The sequence below is a fragment of the Pseudorca crassidens genome, chromosome 11, assembly GCF_039906515.1.
Source record: "Pseudorca crassidens isolate mPseCra1 chromosome 11, mPseCra1.hap1, whole genome shotgun sequence".
Lineage (NCBI taxonomy): Eukaryota > Metazoa > Chordata > Mammalia > Artiodactyla > Delphinidae > Pseudorca > Pseudorca crassidens.
The window spans coordinates 101161052-101186239 of record NC_090306.1 but is presented as its reverse complement, the minus strand read 5'-3'; the positions used below and the strand labels follow the sequence as shown (position 1 = coordinate 101186239).

At 56.5% G+C, this 25188-nt stretch overlaps 1 protein-coding gene across 3 annotated transcripts in view; it reads left to right on the top strand.

Annotated features, from left to right (window-relative positions):
* SHISAL1 (shisa like 1) overlaps nt 1-25188 on the top strand; it is an 82041-nt gene that overhangs the window by 35206 nt on the left and 21647 nt on the right. For 2 of the 3 annotated variants that reach the window (XM_067698346.1, XM_067698345.1), the window contains exon 4: nt 8250-8971. In XM_067698346.1, the coding sequence (XP_067554447.1) occupies nt 8250-8571 (322 nt within the window). In that variant the 3' untranslated portion in view covers nt 8572-8971. Of the gene's footprint in view, nt 1-8249; nt 8972-25188 lie in introns of those variants that run through there. The other variant, XM_067698347.1, reaches the window with a different exon arrangement.

The following is a 25188-nucleotide window of genomic DNA, read 5'->3' as shown; positions in this document are numbered from 1 at the left end:
CATGACGGCCAGACTTCTCCGAGGCTCTGGCGATGGTGTCTGGGATCCTCATTTCGAAGCCCACAGGTTTCTGTGATCTGCACACTTACACGGGATTCACACGGAATTCTCCAGCGTTTAGGCACAGTGGGTCCCGGCTGCAGATAATGAAGAGTTGGACCACAGAACAGAGCCCTTCCCCGGGGAGGCATGGACGCATTGAGGAAGTTTAGCTTGGCTCTTCTCCTGGCACCTCGGCAAGCATTTATGGAGCTAGCGGCACGGGGCCAGCTCTGTGCTCAACCCTCTGAAGCCACTTAGCAGCCCACCCTTGGCCCCCTTTCCACACAGGAAGGTGAGGCGTGGAGAGGTTGACAACTTGCCTGACTGAGGCAGCCAGTCGGGGTGGAGCCGAGAGCCAGCCTGGGTCCAGAGCTGCTTTGATAAATCCGGGACGTCCACTGATGGAGGGCCTAGAGCCGGGACCCCCCCTGCGGCCCGGTGGACACCTGGAGCCTGATCCTCCTTTCTGGGGGCTGCTCTGTGCACTGTGAGACCCTGGCCACCATCCACTAGACGCTGATCGTGCCCCCTCCCCACTGACTGGCTGTGACAACCAACCGTGTCTCCTGACGCTGCCAAGCGTGGGGCGCGGGACTCTCCGGGTTGAGAGCACTGCTCTGGAGGGATCCCTCCTGATTATTCTCCACCGAGCTTCCTGCCATCGCCCTTCCCGCAGACGTGGACGGAGGCCCAGAAGAGCTGGGCTGAGCTCCCCTCCCAGGCTGTTCTGCTCTCCTGGGCTTCACGAGGGAGGCGTGGTTCTTGGTGTCCTGTATCCGAAAGTGTTGAAGAGGGTGGGAGCCGCACAGTCCAGAGGAATGAACGTTTCCAGACACAGTTCCCTGCAGCCTGAGTGTGAAATGCCAGGGGAACCATGGGGCAAGGCGGCGGGGGCTGGCGGGATGGGGTGGGGCCTCGTGGACCGGGGGCCGAGGGGGAGGGGCTTGGGCTTCCTCTTGAGGGTGGTGAGGGGTCCCGAGAGCTTTAAGCTGGGCTTGTGCTCACGGATGGTGCCTGGTACAAGGACCTAGGACACTGCAGAAGTCATGAGGATGACTTGGCCAAGACCGGGGCCCTGTGGAGAGGAGAGGCTGGGGTCACCCAGGAGACAGCCAATCCAGAGCTCAGATAAGAAGCCCTGGAGGCCCCCGTTTAGCTGCCTGAGCTGGGGCATCTTGGGGAGAAGGCCTGAGCCCAGGGAGTGGGGCCAGGGCCTTGCGTCCGGCCAGAGCTTGCAGCAGAGAGGGGACAACTGGAGGATGGGCCACTGGGTGTGGGAGGATAGGTTAGTGAATGGGTTGGGACAGGCCTGCCTGGCCAAGAGGTCCTGAGTGCTCCGGGTGTGTGAGGAGAGCCAGGTAAAGTCCACCTCTGGGACCGTCCTGCCCTTTGGAGCTCTGACCCTTCTGGGCAGGATGCCTTTGTTGTCTCATTAGTCCTCACAGCTACTCTGAGAGGAAGGAAGAAGGGGCTGGGCCCAGGCAGGTGAAGTCACCTCTTCCACCCAGTCAAGGCCAAGGGACACCAGGGCCCTTGTTCCGGCCAGTGGGCTCTGCCACTCCCAGGTGCATCTGGAAAGCCAGGACTTGTCTGATGCTGGGGAGTGTGCCAGACCTCAGCCGAGAGGCCAGGTGTTCCAATATCCCAGGAGGTTAGCGCCCACTGGCAGCCCCTCTAGATGGACCAGCGCAGCTGTGACCCCCGTTGGGGCTTTGCGAAGATGCATGGGGCCTGTCAACAGCAAGGCTGCCTGACATTCGCCTGCCCCGCCAGTGAATCAGCTGGGAGGCGGGGCTGGTGGCAGGGAAGAGGAGAGCGCTCCTGATGACTTGTTTATTTGTGTCTCCGGAGGAACAGAATGGTCTGTTTTGGCTCTAGCTGCCTGGCAGAAAGGCGGACAGAGCTAGGGAAGCAACCTCGCCAACCCTGCCGCCACAGTGAGATGCCACTTCTAGCCACTTGGTCAGAGTCCCTGGTGTTCAGGAGTGTACTGCACGCCCTCCCATGCCAGCTTCCGGCTGGGACGCCAGCAGCAGTGACCACCCAGGGCCCTGAGCAAGCGGTGGCAGCCTCTATCCAGGGCACAGGGTGGCACGGGGTATATGGGCTCAGCGGTCAGCTCTCTCTGGGGTCAGCGGTCAGCTCTCTCTGGGGGCAGAGGTGGTATGGACTAGAGGCTGGTGCAGTGCGTGGGTGTTCTCCACCAGGCAGATGGGCTGCCAGGGGTGGGAACCTGGGGCAGGAATGCTCAGAAGACGGAAGGGTCTTCAAGGCCTCAAAGTGGGAAGTGATGGGTTGTCATTCTTCCCTCGGCTGCACTGAAACCTCTTTCCTCCAGTAGCTTTCCTTTCCCAGCACCCAGAGGTGCTCCAGCCACACCGAGAGCTGACATGTGGCGGTGGGCCAGGCCTGAGGACCTGAGAATCCCAGCACCCTGGGTCTCCTCTACCTGGGCCCTGTCCTGCAGGCTTACATCACCGTCAGACATGCTTCAAGCTCGGAATCCAGCTCCTGAGTTGGGTCGGAAGTTCCTGGATGTTCTTGTCAGTTCTCAGCCCTATCAAGCCCCTTTAGGCGTAAAACATACCGACACACTGTCAGCCTCGTGACGCTCCAGAGGTTCTAGAATCCGCGAGGCTTCCTAGTCTGAATACACCCCTCCAAGCCAGGAAAAGGGACGTATATGAATGTTTGCGAGCCTTTAGTGAAAGGCAAGGGGCCTTACTTGCCCTGACTCCTTTAATCCGAGTAGAGGTATTTATGAAGAAGGTCCCGCTGGCCTCACTGCACCAGGACTGAGGCTCAGAGAAGGTGAGAGCTTTCCTGTAGTCACACAGCACACAAGTGGCCCAGCAGGGTTTGGGACCGGTGTGTGGGTCATCTGGGCTCAGTTAAGGAGCAGCCCCAGAGTCCCTGGGAGTCGAGACACAAAGGCTTATTTTTGTTTGTTTGTTTGTTTTGCGGTATGCGGGCCTCTCACTGTTGTGGCCTCTCCCGTTGCGGAGCACAGGCTCCGGACGCGCAGGCTCAGCGGCCACGGCTCACGGGCCCAGCCGCTCCGTGGCATGTGGGATCTTCCCGGACCGGGGCACGAACCCGCGTCCCCTGCATCGGCAGGCGGACTCTCAACCACTGCGCCACCAGGGAAGCCCCAAAGGCTTATTTTTGACTCACACTCCATGTCTTTCTTGGGTCACCTGGGGCTCTGGGCAGGGAGCGTTCTGTGACCGGAGCTGATCAAGCAGTCCTCATCCAGAGCAGGATGTCTCCATGGCAGCGGGAAAAGAGCAATGGTGAAATTACAAGGTAACTCCTAAGCTTCCACCCAGAATCAGCCTGATACTTCTGCTGACGCTTTTTTTGGCCAAAGCACATCACTTGGCCAAGGCTGTTACCAGCAGGGCCGGGCCCTGTAAGCAGGCCTGCAGGGAGAACAGTGAATATTTTGGTATTACTGGACGCTACTTCATTAGCCCCAAGCCCATGCTCCTCCACGGCACTGGACAACCTCAATCCGGCTGTGTGACCTTGGGCAAGTCACTTTGCCTCTCTGGGCCTAGATCTATTGAGCATTCCCTCTGTGCCTTAATCACAGGAGCCAGCACTCACTGGGTCCTTTCTCCTTCAGGCCCGTGTTATCTCATTAAGCCTCACAATTGCACCGCCAAATAGGGCATATTGTTATCCCCATTTTACAGATGAGGAAAGTAAAGCTCGTTTTCCCCAGATCACGGAGAAAGAATTTTGCCGAGCTGGGATTTGAATCCACACAGGCCTAATCTCCTGGGCCCAGAATTCAGTCACCAGGGTTATCAACTTGTCACACTGACTGACAGGCCCCCCTGTGAGCGGGTTCAGTTATTTTAGGTGAAGTCGGCTGAGGGGCCATGAACCATCTCCCAGCCAGCCTGGGGCCAGCTGTGAGCTCTGCAGCTGATGCTCCTTTCTGACAGCATGGCCTCAGGAACTCTGTCCTCCGTCCTCAACTGGGACTGCCCACGGGTGGCGATGGGACCTCCATCTGGCCTCCGCCAGCTGACATACCTGCTCCTGTCCCCGGGAGGTATTCAGTGACATTCCTCTGTCAGAGAAGGTTTTGTTTACTGCTTGGGAAGCAGCAAAAGAATCTGAATCATTAAATCTTCCAAAAGATACTGAAAAATTGCTATCTGTGGCTTTGGCTGGCTTCACATCTTGTCCCATAAAACAGCCTCTATTTTCTCTCCTGCCCTTTATAAAACACCCACACACACACTCAACAAAGACCCCTGCATCTGGATGAAATTAATTTCCAGATCACATTTTTAAATTAGATTAAAAAGACCAGAATGCTTCCAACCAGGCAACCATGGAGAGGGCAGGCCCTGGAAGGCAGGGAACTGCCTGGAGACGGCATCCATGGCCCAGGCTTCCCAGCCGGCTGCCGCCTCCAGGGTGGCCTCCCTTGCAAGGCAGAGGGAGTCAGCAAAGGTGGCACCTCCTGCAGGTGTGCCCCTCCCTTCCCTGAGCTGGGGGGGCGGGGTGTGGTGAGATCATGGCGGTGAGATCATGGGGGGTGCTACCACCCCCCAAACCCCATGCCAGTTAGAGCAAGCTGGCTGCGGAGGCCTGCAGGCTCAGCAGTGCCCATGCAGCCCGTGATGACGACACACTGAGATGCAGGATGCTGTTGCAGGGGAGGTTGGGGCCTGTCCGCAATTCCTGGTAGAGGATGAGCCAGGACAGGTGGGCCAAGCAGATGTGGGGAATTCCTGCCTGGACATCTATCTTAGACCTGACCTTGGGATTCCCCAAAACTCAGCATACTCCGAGGTCAGATAGACCTGCTTGTAAATCCCAGTGCGGCCACTCCCCAGCTGTGTAGCCTCTGGCCACTGACTTTGCCTCTCTGGGCCCCATTTCCTCACCTGTAAATGAGGGATACTGGCTCCTAACTCACAGTATTGTTGCAAAGATTCGGAAACGCGAGGCACGGGCACGTTGTGATTGCTAGTATCGCTATTAACTACTAGAGAATATGCATAGAGAAGGTAAAGTCTAGTGAAGAAGTTATTCCTATCAAGGCTGCCACTGACACCAGCTCGCTATAAGCACTCAATATATATTAGCTTAAGGAACATTGAAAGCAGCCCCAGGCCGAGCATTGAACTCTGACCCTGGCCCCAAGGAGCTCTGATCTCGAGTTGCAGACAGTCTTACAAGACAGCAAAGACAACACGATGTGTTCTGGGAAGCCCGGTGGCTTTGGGAGCCCAGGAGAGGGATTGGACTTAACATAGGACATCAGGGAAGGCTTCCTGGAGGAGGTGATAGCTGTGCTCAGACATGGGGGCGGGGCCAGCTGCCTGCACAGGAGGTAGGGAGCGAGTTCCAGTCAGGGGAGCAGCACAGGCAAAAGCCTGGAGGCGGCTTGTCTGCCCAGAAAACATGGGTGGCACCTGCCTTAGGCGGTATGGTGCAGCGGTTAGGAATGTGTACCGTGGAGCTGGATTGCTGGGTTCAAATCCTGGCTCTGCCACTTAATGGCTGTGAGCTCTTAGACAGTCTCTGAATTCCTCTGAGCCTCAGTTTCCATCTCGGGGATGGGGACGATAGCGGTAATGCTTCCTTCCACGTGTGTTTTGAGTGTCGTCGGATGAGCTAATATGTGTAAAGCACTTAGAGCAATGCCCACCGGCTGCTGCTTTGCTAGCTGTTATTATTTCTTAGTCCTGATGGTTTAGGCCCAGGCGTGTCCCGCTCCCACCCCCAGCTGGCGTCGTGGACTCCCTCTCTCAGTGTGGCAGCCCCTGCCTCTCCCGCCCCGCCGGCTCCCTCAGCGCCCGCGGCTGCCGCCATGGGAACCACCAAGGCAAAGCCTGACGCTTAGAGCAACTCTGTGGGGGCAACAGAGGAGGTTGGAGAGGCGGTGCTGGGGAAAGCAGGGATGCCAGGGGCCGAAGCCAGGCCCTCCTCCCCGTCCACGTGGACTCCTGCCTCGGCATGCCAGACAGGGCTGCTGGCCCCTGTTCCCTGGCCGGCATTCACACCTGGATATCTCCAGGTGAAGCTAGCTTCCCCTTGAAATGAGGCAGCTCAGGGGGCTGGGTCGGTGGGGGGAGCTGGCAGGCAGTCATTCACACCTTAGCATGAACAAGCCCCTGGGACGGCCGCGGGCCTCATGGAGGTGGTGGCTGGAGATGAAGCCGCAGAGGGATCCAAGGTGCCGTGATGCGGAATTGTTGGGTTACTCGTTCCTCAAGCGGATACTAAGTCCTAAGCACCTGCCAGTGTGCGCCTGCTCGCGGGACACACAGAACCTCCCCTCGAGGAGCCCCCAGCCGGTGTGGGGAAGGAGGGCGTTCCAGGCAGGGGGCACGTGTGGGCAAAAGTCAGCCTCCCCACCCAGCCTGGGCCCAGCCCTGGTAGGGGGCTGGAGGACCCAGAGGGGAGGGACGCCCATCTCACTGCAGTGGCCAAGGCTGAGCAGGTGAACCCAGCTGGGAAGATGCAGAGTCTGGAAACCGAGACCGGGAGGGGCTTCACATCATCTCCTCCAGACCCAGAGACACACGGGCATCCTCCCAGGCCACACGGCAAAGTGAGGCCAAGGAGAAACCAGAGGCAGGGCCTCCTGGCTCCAGACCCGTGCGCCGCAGCTTCAGACAGCATCCAGAGGTACCTCTCGAGGGACCCCGGACACCCGGGAGCCTGTCTGCTGAGAGCCAGGGCGGGTCCCCCCCAGGGGGCAGCGAGGCTGGACACTGGCTTTGCCTCGTCTTTGCCGCCTGCCAGCTCACACCCACCTGAACAGATGGCCGCAGCAGGGAGCCGGTGGAGGGGGCATTTGAGTGACTAATAAATCCGTCCCTTAAACAGCCGCAGTCCCGGGCGAGCCCCGTGTGGAGCTCCGCTGGCCCCCTGCAGTGGTGAGGCCAGGAAATGGCCCTCCCTGGGCACCCGGGAGAGACTCAGACCCTGGCCTGGGCGGGAGGATATACCCGGACCCTGCCAGCGTGGACCCGGCTGGTGGGGGGAGGGTTTGAGGGGCACTCAGGTCAGAGGAAGGGCCCAGCAGTTTCCAAGAGGCAGTGGGAGTCAGGCTGGGGAGGAAGGAAGGCGGTGGGGGCACAGAAAGCGGTGGCTGGGCAGAAGGCGCAGTGTCCCAGTGAGCTCCTCAGGGGGCAGCCAGCTTCCCTTCACTAAGGGGCATTTGCAGCTCAAAACCAACCCCATCATCTCTGCTTCTGGAGGGCAGACTGGCCCTCAGCGTGGAAATGCTGGGTGAAGGAATTAAAGAACCGACGTCAGGGGGCCCTGAGACCCCCAGCCGTGCAGTCTGGGGGTGCCTGGTGGAGAGCGCTGTCGGGGAGCGGCCTGAGGGTGGGTGTGAAAGGCATGTGGCTGGTGGAGCAGATGCACCAGTGTCTGGTTCGTGGGGTGTGGGGAGGGCAGCTGAGCTGATGCCCTGACTCCTGGGCTTCCGAGGGAGGGAGCGTGATGGCGCAGGCTGGAAGGGAGCGGGCCCCAGGTGGGAGACGCCCTGGCTGAGTCCCACGCAGAACTTGGGGGTGTGAAGTGGCCCAGTGTAGATGCCAAGGGGCAGGAACTTGGGTCAGTTTGTCCTCAGACGCCAGACTTCCTGCATTTGCCCTGGGTCCAGAAAGATGGGGAGGGGAGGGGATGGTGAGGGATGAAAGAGAGCCTCCTAGATGGCGGGGGGTGGGGGGGGTGGGGGGGGTGGGGGTGGGGGTGGGGGCGTAAGCCAAGGCCAGGAGGCGGGGCAAACGGGAGGTACCTGCGGGAGACAGCTGGCAGGTCCGGGAGTAGCGCCCATGCTGGGGGGGCAGGAAGGTGAAAGTAAGGGCCACCACAACGCAAGAGCCCCAGATGCCCAGCGGAAATTTTCTTCCAGGGGGCCTAACAGGGTGAGGCCCCCTGGGCTCCCGGCCCAAGGACTTGGGGCCTTGGAGGGGATGCTCGAGGGACAGGCCGAGGGCAGTGGATTGCAGGCATCTGGGAGGGGCACACAGGTGGGGGAGAGGAAAGTGGGGAGTGGGCATGACAAGAGGGAGCTAAGATCCCCTGCCCCCCAGAGGGGTTCACCTCCTCTCGGAGACCCCGAAGTAGCCTCCGTGCCGCATTTTCTAATCAACCCCCCCGATTAACTCCAGCCTCGATGAGGCTGCTGTCCCGGCCTCTCTCAGCCTCTCTCTGTTTTCCCGCAGCAACTACACCGCCTTGTTGGGAGTGTGGATCTATGGCTTCTTCGTGTTGATGCTACTCGTCCTGGATCTTTTGTATTACTCGGCAATGAACTACGACGTTTGCAAGGTTTACCTGGCACGGTGGGGCATCCATGGACGGTGGATGAAACAGGACCCCAGGCGGTGGGGGAACCCTGCCCGGGCACCCCGGCCAGAGCAGCCGGCCCTGCAGTCCCAGCCTCCCCCGGGTCCCCTGCCTCAAGCCCCCCAGGCCGTCCACACGCTGCAGAGAGACAGCCACAGCCCACCGCTGATGAGCTTCCAGGGTTCGTCTGCCTGGTGAGTGGCTGCGATCTCTTGTCTTTGACGAGCTTGGAAAATACCAGATCATTATTGCTGCTGTGTTTGGCTTGTCAATTACCGGATGATTTGCTTATATTATTTGCCAAGAAAGATGTGAAGTGGCTCGTGGTAACAACGCGTGCCTGGACAGAAAAGTCGAAATGAAAGGTTGAAACAGAGCTTAGAAACAAAGCTTGCAAGTTTATTTTGCTTAGATTCTGGCGTGAGAGCTGTTGCCACTGAGCGTGAAGTGGAGTTGTGAGTTTCCTAGCTGCCAAGGCAAAAAGGGAAATTGGATGGCTTCCCAAGTTTTCACAGTCTGGTCAAAGGAAGCAAGTCGATCTGTCGGGGGCTGAGGGAGAAGCTTTTCTTGGCATGAAATTTGAAAATAAGCATATTTATTACTGGACTCCATCGTGCATGTATGTTGAGTCGCAGAAAGGCATCTGAGGGTGATGCAGGCAGGCTGCTCAGCGATGGCTCAGGGGAAGGGAAGGAAGCCGGTCAGGGAGGTGGGATCTCGGCTGGCCTTATAGGGTGGCCATCCCAGCAGAGCCTGGTTACCCTGCCCCAGGGGCGAGTTCATGATTTCCTGGAAAGGGACAGACTGCCACTCTCATGTCTAGCCATCTCCAGTCTGGTGGGAGGCAGAGAATAACATAACCTGGGCGTCCCTGGGCGGTGCAGAGCTGGAGGGAGAGAGGAGGGGTCTGTGCATTTTGAAGCAGGAACCTACCGTGTGACTGGCCAGCGCCAAGAACAGTCATCAGCCCCTGGCAGGAGCCAGGCTGAGTGTAGGGGCTCAAGTCCGGGGCTCGGGTGTGGGGTTCAGCTGCTCTGCAGGGGCTGAGCTGCAGCCATGGGCACACAGGGCACGGGGCACCTCATCCCAGGACATCACAGTACTGAGCCCAGCCTGCAAGATCCAGTGCAGAAACCTACAACACGGTGATCCCTGCCAAGCCATGAGTTTTGCAGGAACCCAACCCAGGTTCAAGTCCCAGCTCTGCCAGTTATTAGCTCTGTAACTTCAGGCAAGCTCCTTCACCCTCTTAACCTTCCAATCCTGGTGAAGCAGGGGAGAGTGAGAACCCACCCCCCACCCCCGCCACCCTGGGATTGTCCTGAGGATCAAACAAAATGCCTGGCACATAGTAGGTGCTCAGCTAACCGTTGCTCCTTCCTTGCAGGAGATGCAGCCAAGCTAGTTCATGATCGTTTAAGCAGCTAACAGATAGTGACCTTTTCAATAATGAATGACTTAAATAATTAATAAGATACACTTTGCCACAACGGTCATGCAGGAGGCAAAGACGCAGCCTTGCTCAGCTCGGCTGGACAAATGTGGACTGAGCCGGTCCTCTGGGCGGGGCCCCCGAGCAGGCTTCTGGTGGTGTGGAGGTGATGGGTGGAGGAGACGCTGCTCTTCCCCTTGCAGAGGGGGGAGGGGACACACAAGCCCACCCAAAGCTACAGACCATGAAACAGCTGTTGGCTCTGCCCCAGAGGTGTGGTCTCCTGAGATGTGAGTCTCGCGCAGCAGACACACCTGGGGTGCTCGTCAAAATAAATTCCTGGGTCTCAGGCACAGCCTCCTAACCAGGAATCTCTGGGGGTGATGCCTGTAGGCGCTACCGTTTGAGAACCACTGGAAAACTTCATTACCAGGACCCAAGCGTTTTGAGAGCTGAGAATCTACCATGTAAACGAAGGTGCTCCCCAGACCCTGCCCTGTTCCTGACAAGACGGTGATGTGAGCCAGCCCTTAGGGGCTGTTGCCGTCCTGCCTGCAGAACCCGGGGTGGTTTGCTTGCACGGAAAGGGACCGCGCTGGTCCATTTCTGAGTCGCTGCGTCTGGTCCTAACAGTTCTCAGTGTCCCTTGCTGTTAACCGTTGCCTGTCTCTGAGGTCTCCCCCTTTCCATATTGCACACGTCGTGCACCTCCTGTGTACCAGGCCCTGTGCTGTGCGATCCAGATGGGGTTTAAGGACGTCAGCTATGGAGGGGAAGGGGGCATGCAAGCTCGTTGGCATTGCACGTGAAGTCTGGGTTCATGGCATCTTCATGAGAGGCTGGGCTCCCAGCCCACGGGCTCTGCCCTCTGTACAGATGGTTTCATTTCTGAGCTCAGAGCCTCTTTGTGTCCTGGTTCTCATAGAGGCAGACTCAGAACGGGGTTTCCATCACCATATGAGTCTCCGTACAAGAACAAGCATCAGGAACGTGCCAGGACGCGATGGGGGTTAGGGGATCCCCAGGTGCCGCCCAGCTCCCATCCTGCCCTCCACGCTCTGTGTGACCTTGGGCCGGGGACTTCCTGCTTGGGCTTCCTTTTACCAGCCGAAGGGAGAGGGGATGGACTTTGAGACCAGAGCAGACCTTCACTCGCTGGGCCTCCTGGTGGGCGCCCATGGTTCCAGCAACATCTGCGGAGCACTTGCCGTGTTCCGGGCCCTGTTGGCACGCCTTCATTCTCACTACGACCCTGGGGGCCAAGTGCTGGAAGCACGGAGCTTTCTGGAGGAACCCAGCCAGTAGGGTCAGTACGTGATGGGGTGGAGGGGGGTGAACAGCTGGCTCCAGCTCCTGCCCCGCTGCCCCTTGCTTCCAGCTCCGCCCTCTGTGGTGGCAGGAATCCCTCCCCTTCCCGAGTGTGTACCCGTCTTCCCTGACGTTGTTTGGTTTGGCTGAAGTTTCCCAAGCAGCCACTACCCCACCCTGGCTCTGTGCCGGGCGCTGGGGACACAGAAGCAAGCGGGGCAAGTGAAGACCTGGGTAACTGTCACAGGATGATGGGGTACAGGCTGGGGGGGCGCAGGCGGGATGAGGGGCACAGCCAGGCCGTGGGCCCCAGCAGTCTGAGGTTAAACAAGCCTTGCCTTGTGGACAGGAGCGGAGATGGGGCTTCTCAGGCAGGTAGAGGTCTGGGACCAGGTGCGGTGGTGGGTGTGGTCATGCGTGATGTCAAGCTGGGGGTGGGGGGAGGGTGGAGAGTCGGGACAGCAGGGTTGTAATCAGTGTTTCTCCCGGAACAAGAGCTATAGCGCCTGCGCTGCTTTACTACCAATTGTCACCTGGATCCCCCCCCCGCCCCCCACCCCCCACCCCCCCCCCCCCCCCCCCCCCCGCCGCACGTCGCTGAGATGCGTCTCCTTGAGCACAGATCCCCTCAGCCGCTCCCCAAGGGCCTCTGTCTCTCTCTCTCCCTCCCTCCCTCCCTCCCTCCTCTCTCTCTCTCTCTCTCCCTCTCTCCCTCCCTCCCTCCTCTCTCTCTCTCTCTCTCTCTCTCTCTCTTGCCGTATTAGGTGGATGATCTCGGCTTCTCCAGCTCCTGGAGGCTTCTCCATTCCTGGCCCAGGGCCCAGCTTCTTCCCTGGGGAGAAGGACCAGAGTTCTTCCTCTTGGAGGAGGGGCCGGGGAGGAAGCGGGCTGCAAATGCACACTCGGCACCTTGGTCCCTGGAGTCCCCATCCCGAGGTGCCTTCCTCTTCTGGGGTCTCCATATGCCTGTTTTGAGCCCTTACTTGGCGATGGGGAATTCTGGAGCCAAGATCCAGCCCGGAACGACTCCAGGGGAGACTGAGGCAGGAACTTATCATAGGCACCCCGGAGGGGAGACCCAAGGATGCTGCAGCTGCCCGGTCTGGTGGCTGGGAGCAGGTACTAGACCTGGACGCCTGGCAGTGGACTGGGCTGGCCTCGGCGCCCCCAGCTGAGCCCTGTGAGGGGCCAGGCACCTAGCAGGGCTCAGCGAACACTCAGAAACCCACGAAGGAGGCTGTGGGCGCTGTTCCCTGCACCCTCCTCCAGGCAGCCGGCAGTGACCTACTCAGTGTCAGGTGCTCAGGGCACAGAGACACAGAAAGAAACAAGATGGGAGGACAGGAAGCGGACGGCAGTAGCCGTTGCTCAGTGCCGACCATGTGCCAGGCACCCACACCGGCTCCGTCAGCCAGGTGGGCACCGCTCAGCCATAAAGCCGTCGGCCTTCCTAAGGGGATGTTTCTAGCGCTATCATCACTGTCGATATTATCAGAAGCAGCACGTGTGCCTGGGCCGGGAGTCAGACGGCCCAGGTTCAAGGCCCACCTGTGCCACTCGGAGGCTCTGCGACCTTGGGCAGCCCGTTCCACCGGCCCCTGCCTCAGTTTCCCCATGTAAGCACCAGGGGTCATAATCATCCTGAGAATTAAACGGGCTGATCCTTGTACAGGCCTGGTACCTGGTCCTCAAGTGCCGGCGATTCTTGAGGTCATTTCACGTTTGGGTAAATAAAGGTGGTGGGGGTCCTGCCCTGCCAGGGTTGGGGGGGCGGGAACAGCATTCACCCCGTGCCCCACACAGGCCAGCCACATGCCGCCTGTTCTGTAGGGCTGTTGAGCCCCATTTTCAGATGTGGAAACTGGGGGGCTCGGAGGAGTTCATTGACTTGCCCAGGTCAGCCGGAGAAGGGGAGACTGATGCAGGGTCCCACCCCAGGGCCCATGGCCTCTGCTGAGACTCGCAGAGCCTCTGGAGAGGCGGCCTCCTCCACGGGAGGGGGAAGGAACGTCTTCATCAGAAGCTTCTCTGGTGACGCGAGGACTGAGGCAGCCCCCAAGCTGCCACTTCAAGAGCAGTATCGGAGGTCGCGCATCAGGGGCGCTGCATCTCAGAGCAGTGCCTGCCTCCGTGGTCCCTGCAGACCCACACTCCATCCATCCCCATCCCCGGAAATGCCATCTCCTTGCTGCCTGGCAGGGCCAGGCCCAAACTGCATCACCACTCGGGATGGCATGGTGGTGCCCCTGCCTCGGAGCCCACAGTCACTGAGTTATGGACCCGGCCTGGATCCGGGGGTGGGGAGGTGCGGTCCGAGGGGATGAAGCGCAGCCGCTTTCAGTTAATTTCACGGAGAAGCTGGCTTTCCCTTCGTTTAGAGCACAATGACCTCGGACTGCAAAGTTTTCTGCTAAAATCCCACGGACTCGGCCTCCCCTGGCGCCCGCACCTCCGTGGCTCATTGCCTCCCGGAAAGTGGTGACAAGGTGCCCTGCTTTTCTGCTCATAATGTCTCCCTTGCTCACTTGACACGCTCTGGTTTTCTCCCGAGCTTAGGGAATGTTTCACCTCGGCCCTCGTCGCACCCCTGCCGGCTCCCAGGCGGCAGGAGGGCAACTCCGGGCTGTGCTCCCCCTTCCTGCCGCCCTCCCCTGCCTCTCCCTCCACCTGACTTTCTTTTTGCCCCAGCTCCAGGGCTACCTCCTGGTGAATCACATCTCTATTATTGTGCTACGGTTCCCCCGGGCTGGAACCTACGCCCACCGCAGGCATCTTGTCTCTGGTGTTCAGGGCACATAGTAGGTGCTCAGCTAATGCTGTCTGATGGACACAGCAGCAACAGAGCTGGAGTCAGCCCTGACACATCACCCTAACCCTCAGGCTGCGTGCTTTATTGTTAGAGCCCCCCTAGGCGTGCAGTGGAGCTAAAGGAGAAAAGGGAGGTGGCCCGGGGTGCTGCAGGTACTACCCAGGATCCTCACTGCAGCTTCAGGGAGAGGGGTCCCCGAGGCACGGTGTCATCCCAGCTGCCTCGACGCTTGTGTGCGTCATCGTCCCTGTTACGGGCCCAGGGGAGCAAGCAGGGGCTCCAGGTCGGACACATCTGGCTTTGAATCCCAGCTTGACTCCTCAAGACCTGTCTGAGCCTCGGTTTCCTCATCTGTAAAATGGGGACAATCACAGCCTCACCTCACAGGGAGGTCTCAGGACCAGAGGAGGTTCTGGCTGCCCTCTCAGGACCCCGTTGTCCCTGCCTCACTCCCTCTGGTTTGTCCCACCTCCCCACCCCCCGAGAGGGTCTCAGCTCTTAACCTGGCCCCCAAGGCCCTCCGCAGCCTCTCACTCTCTCTGAAGCCTCGGGCTGCTGCTCACCTCCCTCTAAGATGCATGCACGGGAGCAGGTCGAGCGCTGGGAACCGCGGTTACACTTACAGTTTAGACGCCCTCCCCCCCGCCAATCATTATTTCCCTTGGTCCTTGGAATTCCCACCCTGGGAACTGAGCTGCACAGCTCTACTATCCCCTTTTACAGATGAGCAAACACAGGCCCAGAGAGGCTAAGTGACTTGCCCACGGCCACACAGTAAGTCCATGGACTTAAGCCAGGGTCTCCCTAGTCCACAGTCTCTCGGAACTAAGTACAACCCTGAGCCAACTGCCACAGCCCCTGCCAACCTCAGAGCCTCACACCCCACAGCAAGATAGGACTACAGGGGCTTCTATCTTCCCCACCAAGGAAAGCTGTGCAGTCTTCCCCTCCCACCTCATCCCTCATCCCTGCCTCACACCTTCCATTCAAGGCCTGGTTCCCCTCCAGCTCTTGCTGATTCACACCTCCCTGCTTTTGCACACAATTCTCTTCCCAGAATGCTCTTCTTCCGCATCTCCCTGAGGAACTCCTATTCATCCTTCAAAACCTTCCCTGAGGTCAGGGTCCCTGGTCAGGCCTAGAGGGCTTAGATGGGGTGGTGACTGGAGGAGAGACAGGAGGCTGCCCAGCCCCCAAGCCTTCCCAAGAGAAAATTCCTGACTGGGCCTGGGAAGGGGGTTGTTTGTGTATCTCAAACTTTAATGGGTATTCAATCCCCCAGGGTCCTGTTAAACTTGCAAATTCTGATGTGCATGGTCTGGGGTGGGCCTGGGATTCCGCATTTGCAAACAAGCTCCTGGGAGATGCTGATGCTGCCAGTCTGGGGACCAGCCCTTGACTAGAGGACAGAGCTGCGGCCGTTAGAGCTGGAAGCTTCTCTAGGGCAGGCTGCCTGACTTCAAGGCCCAGATTGGCAGAAGGAGCCCTGGAGGCCTGGGGGGCTGGCTCTGGAGTCCAGGGGGGATGCTGAATTACCTGGCCCCCTGGGCAGTAGAGGAGCAGCTCCCCCTGGTCCACCTGGCCAGCCAAGAAAGCCTCCAGCCAGGGAGGGGCTTGTTTGCAAGGAAGTGTCCCATCACTTGAGAGAACAGCCACAGTAACATGAAGTGCCCAGAGGACCCAGAAGAGCCCACGATGAACTGCAGGGGAGGGAGGAGTCAGGGCATGCTCCCTGGAAGAGGAGGCGATGTTGCGCCAGTCCTGAGGAGGTAAGGGGAGGTCACCTGGTTGGCACACAATGGAAAAGTCACCTCGGACAAAGGGAGCAGCTTGAAAAACGGCCCCAGTGACCCTTGAAATCACGTGACTTTTGCAGATTTCGTGTGGGAGAACCAGACATTCTTTCCTGATGTTCGTTCGGGGGCTCCCCTCTCAGCCCATCACTCTCCCACCTCCTCCCTCCCCCACCTAGAACCCTCACAGCTCATTGCAGAACTCATCCGTGCCTCCCCGTGGGGTCCCTGGAGTTCACCCAACCCTAGAGCCTCCCCCCCTGGCAGAGCCCAGGCGTCACTTTTTTGCTGGCTCTGCGGCCAGAGTTTCTGGTGTACGGTTTCTGCAGGGACACCAGCCAACAGCGAGAAATTCCAGAAAATTAGGAGACAAAGGGAGAGGACCAGGTATCTTCTTTCCTTGGCATCACATCAAATACCAAGGAGGCCTCCGTGATCGGAATTCAGAAAACAGTGACTGTCCCAAGTGGGGCTGGAGTTTCAAATGCTTAGGGCTTCCAGCTGGATCAGGACACTCTGGCCCTTTCCCCTCCGACCCCTGTCCTTCCCGGCTGGGCCCTGGCTTCCTCCCACCCAGCCTAGTTGACACAGGAAGGCACCCTCTGCCAGCTCTCCCTGTTTTCACCTTGTTCACACGGCTTTGGTGAAAACCCAGGAGAGTGTTTGTTCATTAGTGATGCTCCACAACCAGGGGGTACCATGAGGGATGAGGGGTGACAGAAAGTCCACACCAGAGGCCTCACGTGCTGTGTGTCCTCAGGTGAGCCGCTGACCCTCTCTGAGTCTCAGTATCTACTCTGGACAATGGTGATGAGAGGTGAAGGACGGCACACAGAAAGGCCCAGCCCAGGGCTGAGCACACAGTAGGGCTGCAGGGAGCGTTGATGCTATTCCTGGGGAGTGTCCCCCCATCCCTCACCAGCTGGCCTGTCCCTCCTTACCCTGGAGAGGGCAGAAAGCCAGACTTCTCAGTGGAGAAGAGCCGGCAGCGGGATGGGGGGTACGGGGGCGGGGCAGTTAGCCCAAGAGGGAGCGCTTGGGTTTGGTGCTGGGGAGTGAATTTAAAATCACAGCAACCCTGGAGCAGGGGTGCAGCCGGGTGTCGTTCCAGCACTCGGACCGGGTGCTATGTTCCTGCCCCAGCCCCGCTGGAACATAAGAATGAGGGTTTCGTTTGCTTGATTCAATGCCTCCCTCCCAGCTCCCACACACTTATTTGACAAATCCTCATTTTACAGACAAGAAAACGAAGGCACAGAGAGGTTAGGTAACTGGTCCAAGGTCACCCAGCTGGTCACCTGCAGACTCAGCACTTGAACCCAGGCATTGTGCTCCACCCCAGGCTGTCAGGCCCGGGTCTTCAGCCTGGTGCCCTTGGCCAGAGAGCCGGATGAGAGAAGGCAGGAGTCAGGAGATAGAGCTTGAGGGCCTCTGCATGCCCCTGAAGGCTTGGGCAGGGAGCAGCTCCCTGCTGCAGGCTCCAGCCAGGGCAGGGCCAAGGGCAGGGGGAGGGGCCAGGAGGAAGACGGGGTATAGCGTCCAGTTCTGGTCCAGAGAGGGGCAGGGATGGGAGCCGATCTCCCCCACTCCTATCCTGCGCCAGTCTCTGAGTTGGGCAACTGGACACACAGTCAGACTGACTCAGGTGCAGACAGAGGAAATGAGTGATCAGATCTGATCAAAGGGAGCCCAGAGGAGACACCTGCCCATCCTGGGCATCAGGGAGAGTTCCCTGGAGGAAGTGGCGGCTGGAATGATCTTTAAGGATGAGTAAGAGTTAGGCAAAAAAAAGAAAAAGCCGGGAGTGTGTTGCTGGTAGGAAAAACAGCACATGCAAAGGCCCAGGTGAGGGGTCAGGCCCACGAGGTCTCCGAAGGGAGCAGCTGTCCAGGAACAGAGTGCGACTCAGGGTTCTTTTCTCTGATAGAATTATCAGATAGATTCTTCTTCTAGTGAACCCCCCTTTGCTAATAATATTCCACAAGAGGCCAGAAACGCCCTCCAGAAAGTCTTCTGGTGCTCAAGGCCTTCTCTTTTTCTGCTCTCTCCCTTCCTCGAGGGCGATAAACCCCAACAGAGACCCCAACCCTTGAAAGTGCCAGCCTCCAGGGTCCAGAAAAAAGAACCAAACAGTCCACGTTCAAAGGGACCTGGGGCTATGCTGGTGGATTTTCCCACTCATACCAAGGAGTAAATTGTGATATTGGAGCAGAAGGGAAGGGGGTGGATGAGGCAGTTTGGAGGGGCAGTCCTGAGTTCAAATCCCACGGCTGCCCTCCTGAGTCATGTGACCTGGGCAATTCCTGCAACATCTCGCCCCCTCCCTGCCCCCTCCCTGTCTCTCAAGGCTTAGGGTCTTCTCTGGGAGGGGATGATGAGATGCGTGGAGAGGCAGGGCCGCCTGGAGCCAGAGCATGGGGCCCCTTATCTCTGGTCTTGATTATTATTTCCTCCACCTCAGCCCTCCACCAAGTAGCCGTGACAGTTTCCTTTCTTCTCATGCCAAATTTTCCACCATAAAATTGCCCATGCTCAGTGGAGAGCACGCGAGCAAGGGACCAAATGGCCACACCACCAAACGCGGCCCCTCCTCCCCTCCAGCCCTCTCTTGTCGTCAGCACATCATTTCGCTTTATAGCTGTTGCGTTCGCCCAGAAAATTGTGTGTCTGGGGTTTTTAATTCAACATTATGTCATGGCGAGCTGCCCGCGTTATTGAGAACTTTTCATGAGCAGTGCTTTAATGGCTGCATTCATCGTGCCTTGAGAGATGGTCCGTCACTCCATGACCCACTTCCTTGTCTCTGGCTACCTGGGGGCTTCTGACCTCCCACCTCTCAGAGCATCGCTCTTCTCGTGCCCCGGTCCCTCGGCCTCCAGGACGAGAGGGTTTCTGGTGTTGGCGCTGAAACCCCCTGCCCATCCCTGCCCAGGCGTGTGCTACCCAGTGATGGAGGGCTCACTCCTCCGAATCCAGCTGCCTGTGTTCGAACAACTCCACCTGCGACGAAACTCTATTTTTTTACAGGCAGGAAGCAGAGTGGTGAGGGGCAGAGGCTCTTGGAGGCTGGCAGACCTGGGTTCAAATCTTGCTCCCCTGTTTCTTGGTGGCCAGAGGACCTCCAGCACATGATTTAGCTGAACTGCCCTCACCTGGAAAGCAGGGTGATTAAATCAGCCTCACAAGGTGCTGTCTGGCTAAATGAGACGTGGGAAGAGCCTGACATATAGAAACTGCTGTACAAATGTTGTTCATCTCTCCCCGGCATCACATCGAGGTGTGGCAGGCTTTCTGCAGTGTTGAAGATGGCAGTCGGCTGTCCCCAGGGTCCACAGCCCTTTCGGCTGAGTACCAGACAGTGATCAACACAAGGAAGGGTTTCACTGGATGAGTAGGAGTTTTCTGGAAGTGGAGAAAGGGCAGAGAGAGCAGCTTGGCAACGTCCCAGAGGAGGGAAAAGGCTGAGGAAAAGTGAGGAGCCCTGGGGAGCCCCGGGTCCTGGGCACTACCCCATCATAGCTCCCGGCCTCTCACTGGCCCCACCTCAGTCCACGTCACTGCTCCCTCCTCGTGTCTGCAGCCTTAGACACTGGAGGGCCCCTCCTTGAGCCTCTTTTTCCCATCTCCACCCCCCGCCCCGGGAACCCCACCCGGCCCACAGTTACAGTCTTGTCCCCCTGTACCTGACCCCAGGTCTGTCTCCACCCGCGTCTCCCCCGACTCCAGACTCACCCGGATGTTCAGTAGACACGGCCGACAGACCAGCACATCCTGGGACCCCCGCCCCCTCCCGCCGGAGCCAAGCTGACCCCACCCTCTCTTTCCCGTTTCACACGTCCTGTGAGCGATACCTGAACGAGCCCAGAACCCTCCCTCCGCACCCCTCTCCCAAGACCAACCATTCCAGTCCATCTTCCCACCAGGGTCGAGACAACGCCTCCTAATTCTCTTCCTGCTTCTATCCTCTGCCTCCCAACCGCCCCCCCCCCCGCCCCCCAACCACATGCAGCGGCAGAACGATCCCTTTCAAATGTGAATCAGAACCCACCGATGCCTGTCTCACTGGGGGAGAAAATTCTCTCACTGGCTCACAGCTTGACCTGACGCCCCTCCCCAGCCCCTCTGTCCTCCTCTCCCCCACGTGATCAGCCACACTGGCCTCCCTGCGGCTCCCGGAGCTTGCCAAGCTCACCCCTACCTCAGGGCCTTTGCACCTGCCACTCCCCCTGCCTGAAAAGCTCTCCTCCCAGATAGTTGCATGGCTTGCTCTCTCTCTCTTCCACCAGGTTCCTGCCCAGATGTCACCTCCTCCAAGAGGCCCTCCCTGGCCAAGGTTTATATGATAGCAACAGCCTTCCCACCCCACCATCCCCCTCTACTCCCCCTATTTCTCTTTCGGTTTCTACATGGAGCTCACCACCTCTGTTGTGTTTGCTTTCTTGTCTGCTGTCTCCTCTGCTGTAAGGAATCCCGGGAGAGCTGGGATTGGTCTGTCTTGTGCCCAGCCGTGCCCCCAGCACCTAGAAGTAGGCTAGGCGCTCCATAAGTAAGTGTTGAGTGAATGCATCTTCTTCTGCCCGGAGCCTGGCACGTATTAGGCACCGAGTAAATGTCAGACCGATGAGTGGATTGCATCATTATTGTTCATAAAAGGAGCTCCCATTTACTGAGGAACTGGTGAGCTAAGCGGCTGCAGCAGACGGTGCCAGTTCACGTCCCTAGCTTGGCCACCCTGAACTCCGTGCATGGAGGAGGAAACGGAGCCTCAGCGAGAGCTAGCAACTTTCCCAGAGCTGCACAGCTGCTGAGGCAGAATTCACACCCAGGTCTAGCTGACTCCAAAGCCCACATTCTTGGAATGGGAAGCAGGGTCTCCCCGGTACTTCTCCTGCTGTGAGAGCTACACCCTGAGCTGGTGCTCACGAAGCACCCAGCCCCATGCTGGACCTGAGGACAGGCTCCCTGTGCAAGTCAGGCCTTACCCACCCCTGGGGCAGGACCCTGAGGGTCCTCCGAAAGAGCATGAGGTCTGGGGCTCCAGGCGCCGGCAGACCAAGCCCTCTCTGATCTGGACGCAGTACCGACCTGGGGTTCAGAGGGTGCCTCCACTTGCTAGTGGGGAACCTCAGGCAAATTATTTCACTTCTCTGAGCCTCAGTTTTCCCATCTGTAAAATGGACCAGTAGACCAACCCTGCGGGGCGACTGCGAGGATTAGAACAGGGCCCGGCGTGTGATAGGGGCCTCCGTAAATGCTCGTTGTAATTATTGGTGTGTTATTAGTGCAAAGAGTAGAAGTAGACAAGAGAAGCCACAGAACCCCCCAACACGCACAGGTGTTTTGCATTTTCAGCTTTCTCATGCACGTGCTTTTCCACTCTTCCAATAATGACGTACAGTGTTTCCCCCTTATCCAAAGTTTCACTTTACCGGGTTTCAGTTGCCTGCGGTCAACCTCGATCTGAAAATATTAAATGGAAGATTCCAGAAATAAAGAATTCATACGTTTTAAATTGCACACCATTCTGAGTAGCGTGATAAAATCTCAATCCATCTCGCCCCAGATGTGAAACATCCCATTGTCCAGGGTGTCCCGTCCATCAGTCACTTAGTAACCCTCTTGGTTATCAGATGGGCAGTTGTGGTGTCACAGAGCTTGTGTTCAAGTTACCCTTATCTACTTAAATACGGCCTCTCGGAGCAAGTGCAGTGATGCTGACAAGTCAGTTGTGCCAAAGGGAAGCCACAAAGTGGATCCTTTAAGTGAAAGGATGAAAGTTCTCAGGGTGGAAAGAAAAATAGCCAAGATCTTGCTAAGATCTACGGCAAGAACGAATCTTCTACCCGTGACGCCGTGAAAAAGGAAAAAGAAATTTGATAGTTTTGCTGTCACACCTCAAACTGCAAAAGTAACGGCCACAGTGCCTCATAAGTGCTTCATTAAGATGGAAAAGGCATTAAATTTGTACAATAAGGTATTTTGAGAGAGAGAGAGAGAGACCACTCTCACATAACTTTTATTACAGTGTATTGTTCTAATTGTTCCATTTTATTAGTAGTCATTGTTGTTAAATGTGCCTTATTATACTTATTGTGCCTAATTTCTAAATTAAACTTTATCACAGGTATGTACGTATAGAAGAAAACATAATATACGTAGGGTTTGGTTCTCTCTGAAGTTTCAAGTACCCACTGGGGGTCTTGGGATGTATCCCCCATGGTTATGGCCGGGGAATGACTGTACACATCATTCTGCATTCTAATTTTATTCACCTAACATTAAATTAGCCATTGTCCTGTGGTTTTGACTTAATTTTTCTAAATATCGTTTTAGCAGCTCCCGAGTAGCCCAGGTTCCATATGCTGGCGTTAATTTAGCCATTCCCCTACAACAAGGCATTTGTACGGCTTACAGTTTTTTTTACTGTGACAAAAAACATTGCAGGGGAGGCACATACTCCAGAAAATCAGGGGTGGCAACAAACACCTTTAAGTGTTTATGGTTTTCCCTTTTCTGAATTATTCCCTCTGGATAGATTCCAGGCCGGCAAATTATTGAGTCTAAGGATGTGACAGTGTTATGGTTCTTTATATAGGTGCCAGCCTCACTCCCAAAGGGACTGTCACCCACCAGCATCTTCTGAGGTTGCTCATTTCACAGCCCCCTCTCCAGCACAGGGGTTTGCATTTTTTTTGATTATTAGTGAGGTTGAACACCTTTCCTTTCATCTGTTAATTAGTTGTATTTCCTCTCCTGTGGGTTGCCCACTTATTTTACTGTGCCCCCAAGACAGGTGATAATTGAAGCCATTTCCATCAACAACATTTCTTTCCCAAACTTCAGCTGCTAGGTGTTCGTCTTGACTGTGTATCTCTCTCCCTGTACTATTTACTTACCACATTTTTAATTGATCTTAAATCAAGCCTTTTTTTTTTGTTAGAAAACTCAGACTTGCTCTAAGCAATCATACCTTTACATATTTCCAGGGAACCCTCCTACACTATTGGTGGGAATGTAAATTGGTGCAGCCACTATGGAGAACAGTATAGAGGTTCCTCAGAAAACTAAAAATAGACCTACCATACGATCCAGCAATCCCACTCCTGGGCATATACCCGGAAAAGACTAAAACTCTAATTCAAAAAATACATGCACCCCAATGTTCATGGCAACACTAATTACAACAGCCAAGACATGGAAGCCACCTAAGTGTCCACAGTCAGAGGAATGGATAAAGAAGATGTGGTATATGTATGCAATGCAATACTACTCAGCCATAAAAAAGAATGAAATAATGCCATTTGCAGCAACATGGATGGACCTAGAGATTATCACACTAAGTGTAGTAAGTCAGAAAGAGAAAGACAAATACCATATGATATCACTTATATGTGGAATCTAAAATACAACACAAATGGACTTATTTATGAAACAGAAACAGACTCACAGACATAGAAAACAAACTTCTGGTTACCAAAAGGGAAAGGGGTGGGGAGGGGTAAGTTAGGAGTTTGGGATTAGCAGATACCACTACTATATATAAAATAAACAGTAAGGTCCTACTGCAGAGCACAGGGAACTCTATCCAATATCCTGTGATAAACCATGATGGAAAAGAATATGAAAAAGAATATATATGTATAACTGAATCACTTTGCTGTACAGCAGAAATTAACACAACATTGTAAATCAACTATACTTCCATTTAAAAACAAGTTACATTTTTCCTAATACACATAAAACAAATCCGTAAATGTATCCAAGGGTTGCTGGGGGCCGCCGCAGCAGCACTGATAGTTAAATTCTGAGAAATTTTCAGAGCCCGTAGTTAAACCACTATAAAAATTCACTGTTATAAACTTCCAATTAAATAAATTTTATTAAACACAAAGGTAACAGATACTTGAAACTCTTCACTTCCTAATTGCATGGCTACATCGGCTACTTTCTATGCTCTTGAGGTTTGAGGTCTGTTGTATCTGTGTGATGCAAACGCGCATGATGGTGGCTACCACCCATCTCTCCCCAGCTCTGCAGTCAGCTACGTCATATTGGCAGTATTTACACCATGGACATGGGCAGCAAATGCTACAAATCAGGGCTCCCCGCTGGAGAACAGGTCATTAAATGTTCACCAGCTCATCGCTATACATGGCTCAGATCTGCCTGCCCCAGTGGTCTGCCCCGTACTGTGGAGAAGCAAACATGTTCTTAGGTGCTTGTGAAAGCAGGGTCCCGGCGTTCCCTGGGACACCCGTAGGCAGGCGTCCCGGGCAGCAGTAGCTGGGACAAGAAGCAAGCTGGAGGGAGATGCATCCACCCTTTCCAGGTCCTGGTTCTTCTGGGCACGGAGAAAGCAGGGGGCGTGAGAAGGCAGAGAGCCTGGTCAGCCCTCCCTGTCACACGTCTGGGTCTCAGACCCCGAGGAAACAGCTCGGACGTCCCTTTGCAAACCCTCCGGCTCCATCCTGCTCCTCCTTCCCTGAAACAGTCCGCATTGTTGTGCAGCTGCAGCCCGGGCACACTTACCTCCCTCACTTATCCAAGGTCAGCACTAGGTCACGGCTGTGCTAAGTGCTGGGGGTAGAAAGGTGAGACAGGATCAGCCCTGCCCGCAAGGAGCGCTGGCCGGTGATGGGCAAGAAATCGATCCTGGCCCTCCACTTGCGTTGCCTGGAAAATCAAGGTATTCAGCCACAGGGAGAATAGACCTCAGGGAAGGTTTTGGGAAAATCACTGAAAAGGCATTTCCAGAACGAACTAGACCCACTGTCTCTGGGCCCAGGATGCAGCTCAGCCAGGGCAGGGGTGGGGAGGTGGGAGTGAGGGCCTTGGGTCCAGCCAACCAGATCCACAGGCCCTGTGACCTTGGGCCAGTCACTCGCTCCTGCCAAGCCTGTTTGCTTGTCTGTGAAAACGGGGGCATCAGGAGGACGGAGATGGTGCCCACTAGGAGTCTGGCACAGAGCAGGAGATCAGCCCCGTGGCGCTCCCATTCCCGGGGGCACACTGCCAGGCGGCCGCTCAAACCCTGGGAGGGGCTCCTGCAATCCTGCCCTTGCACCTGGCCACCCAGCCTGGAGGAGACCCACACGGCCCACCCAGCTCCCAAGTTTGAAATCAATTAAAATTCCGTAACCCAGTAACTGCGGTAGCTACTGTGCAAACAAAGATGCCAGCTCGCCTGAGCAATTAACAAAGAGATGTTTCCATGAAGGCCTGGGCGAATCTCGGGGATCATTACCCCCAAGAAAGGAGGATGCTCCTTTATGGCAATCTGACAGGAATTCCATAGAATCGCCCTCTGGGCTGCAGCAGGTGTAACCAGAGAAAGCAGGGTCACCAGGGAGGGAAGTCGGGTTTGGGCTTACGACTGTTATGTTCCCCCAGACCCTTTATTTCAAGGGTTCTTCCCAGGCCCAGCTCCCAGATCAGGGCAGGGGAAGAAGGAATTTATCTCCATGTGGGTCAGG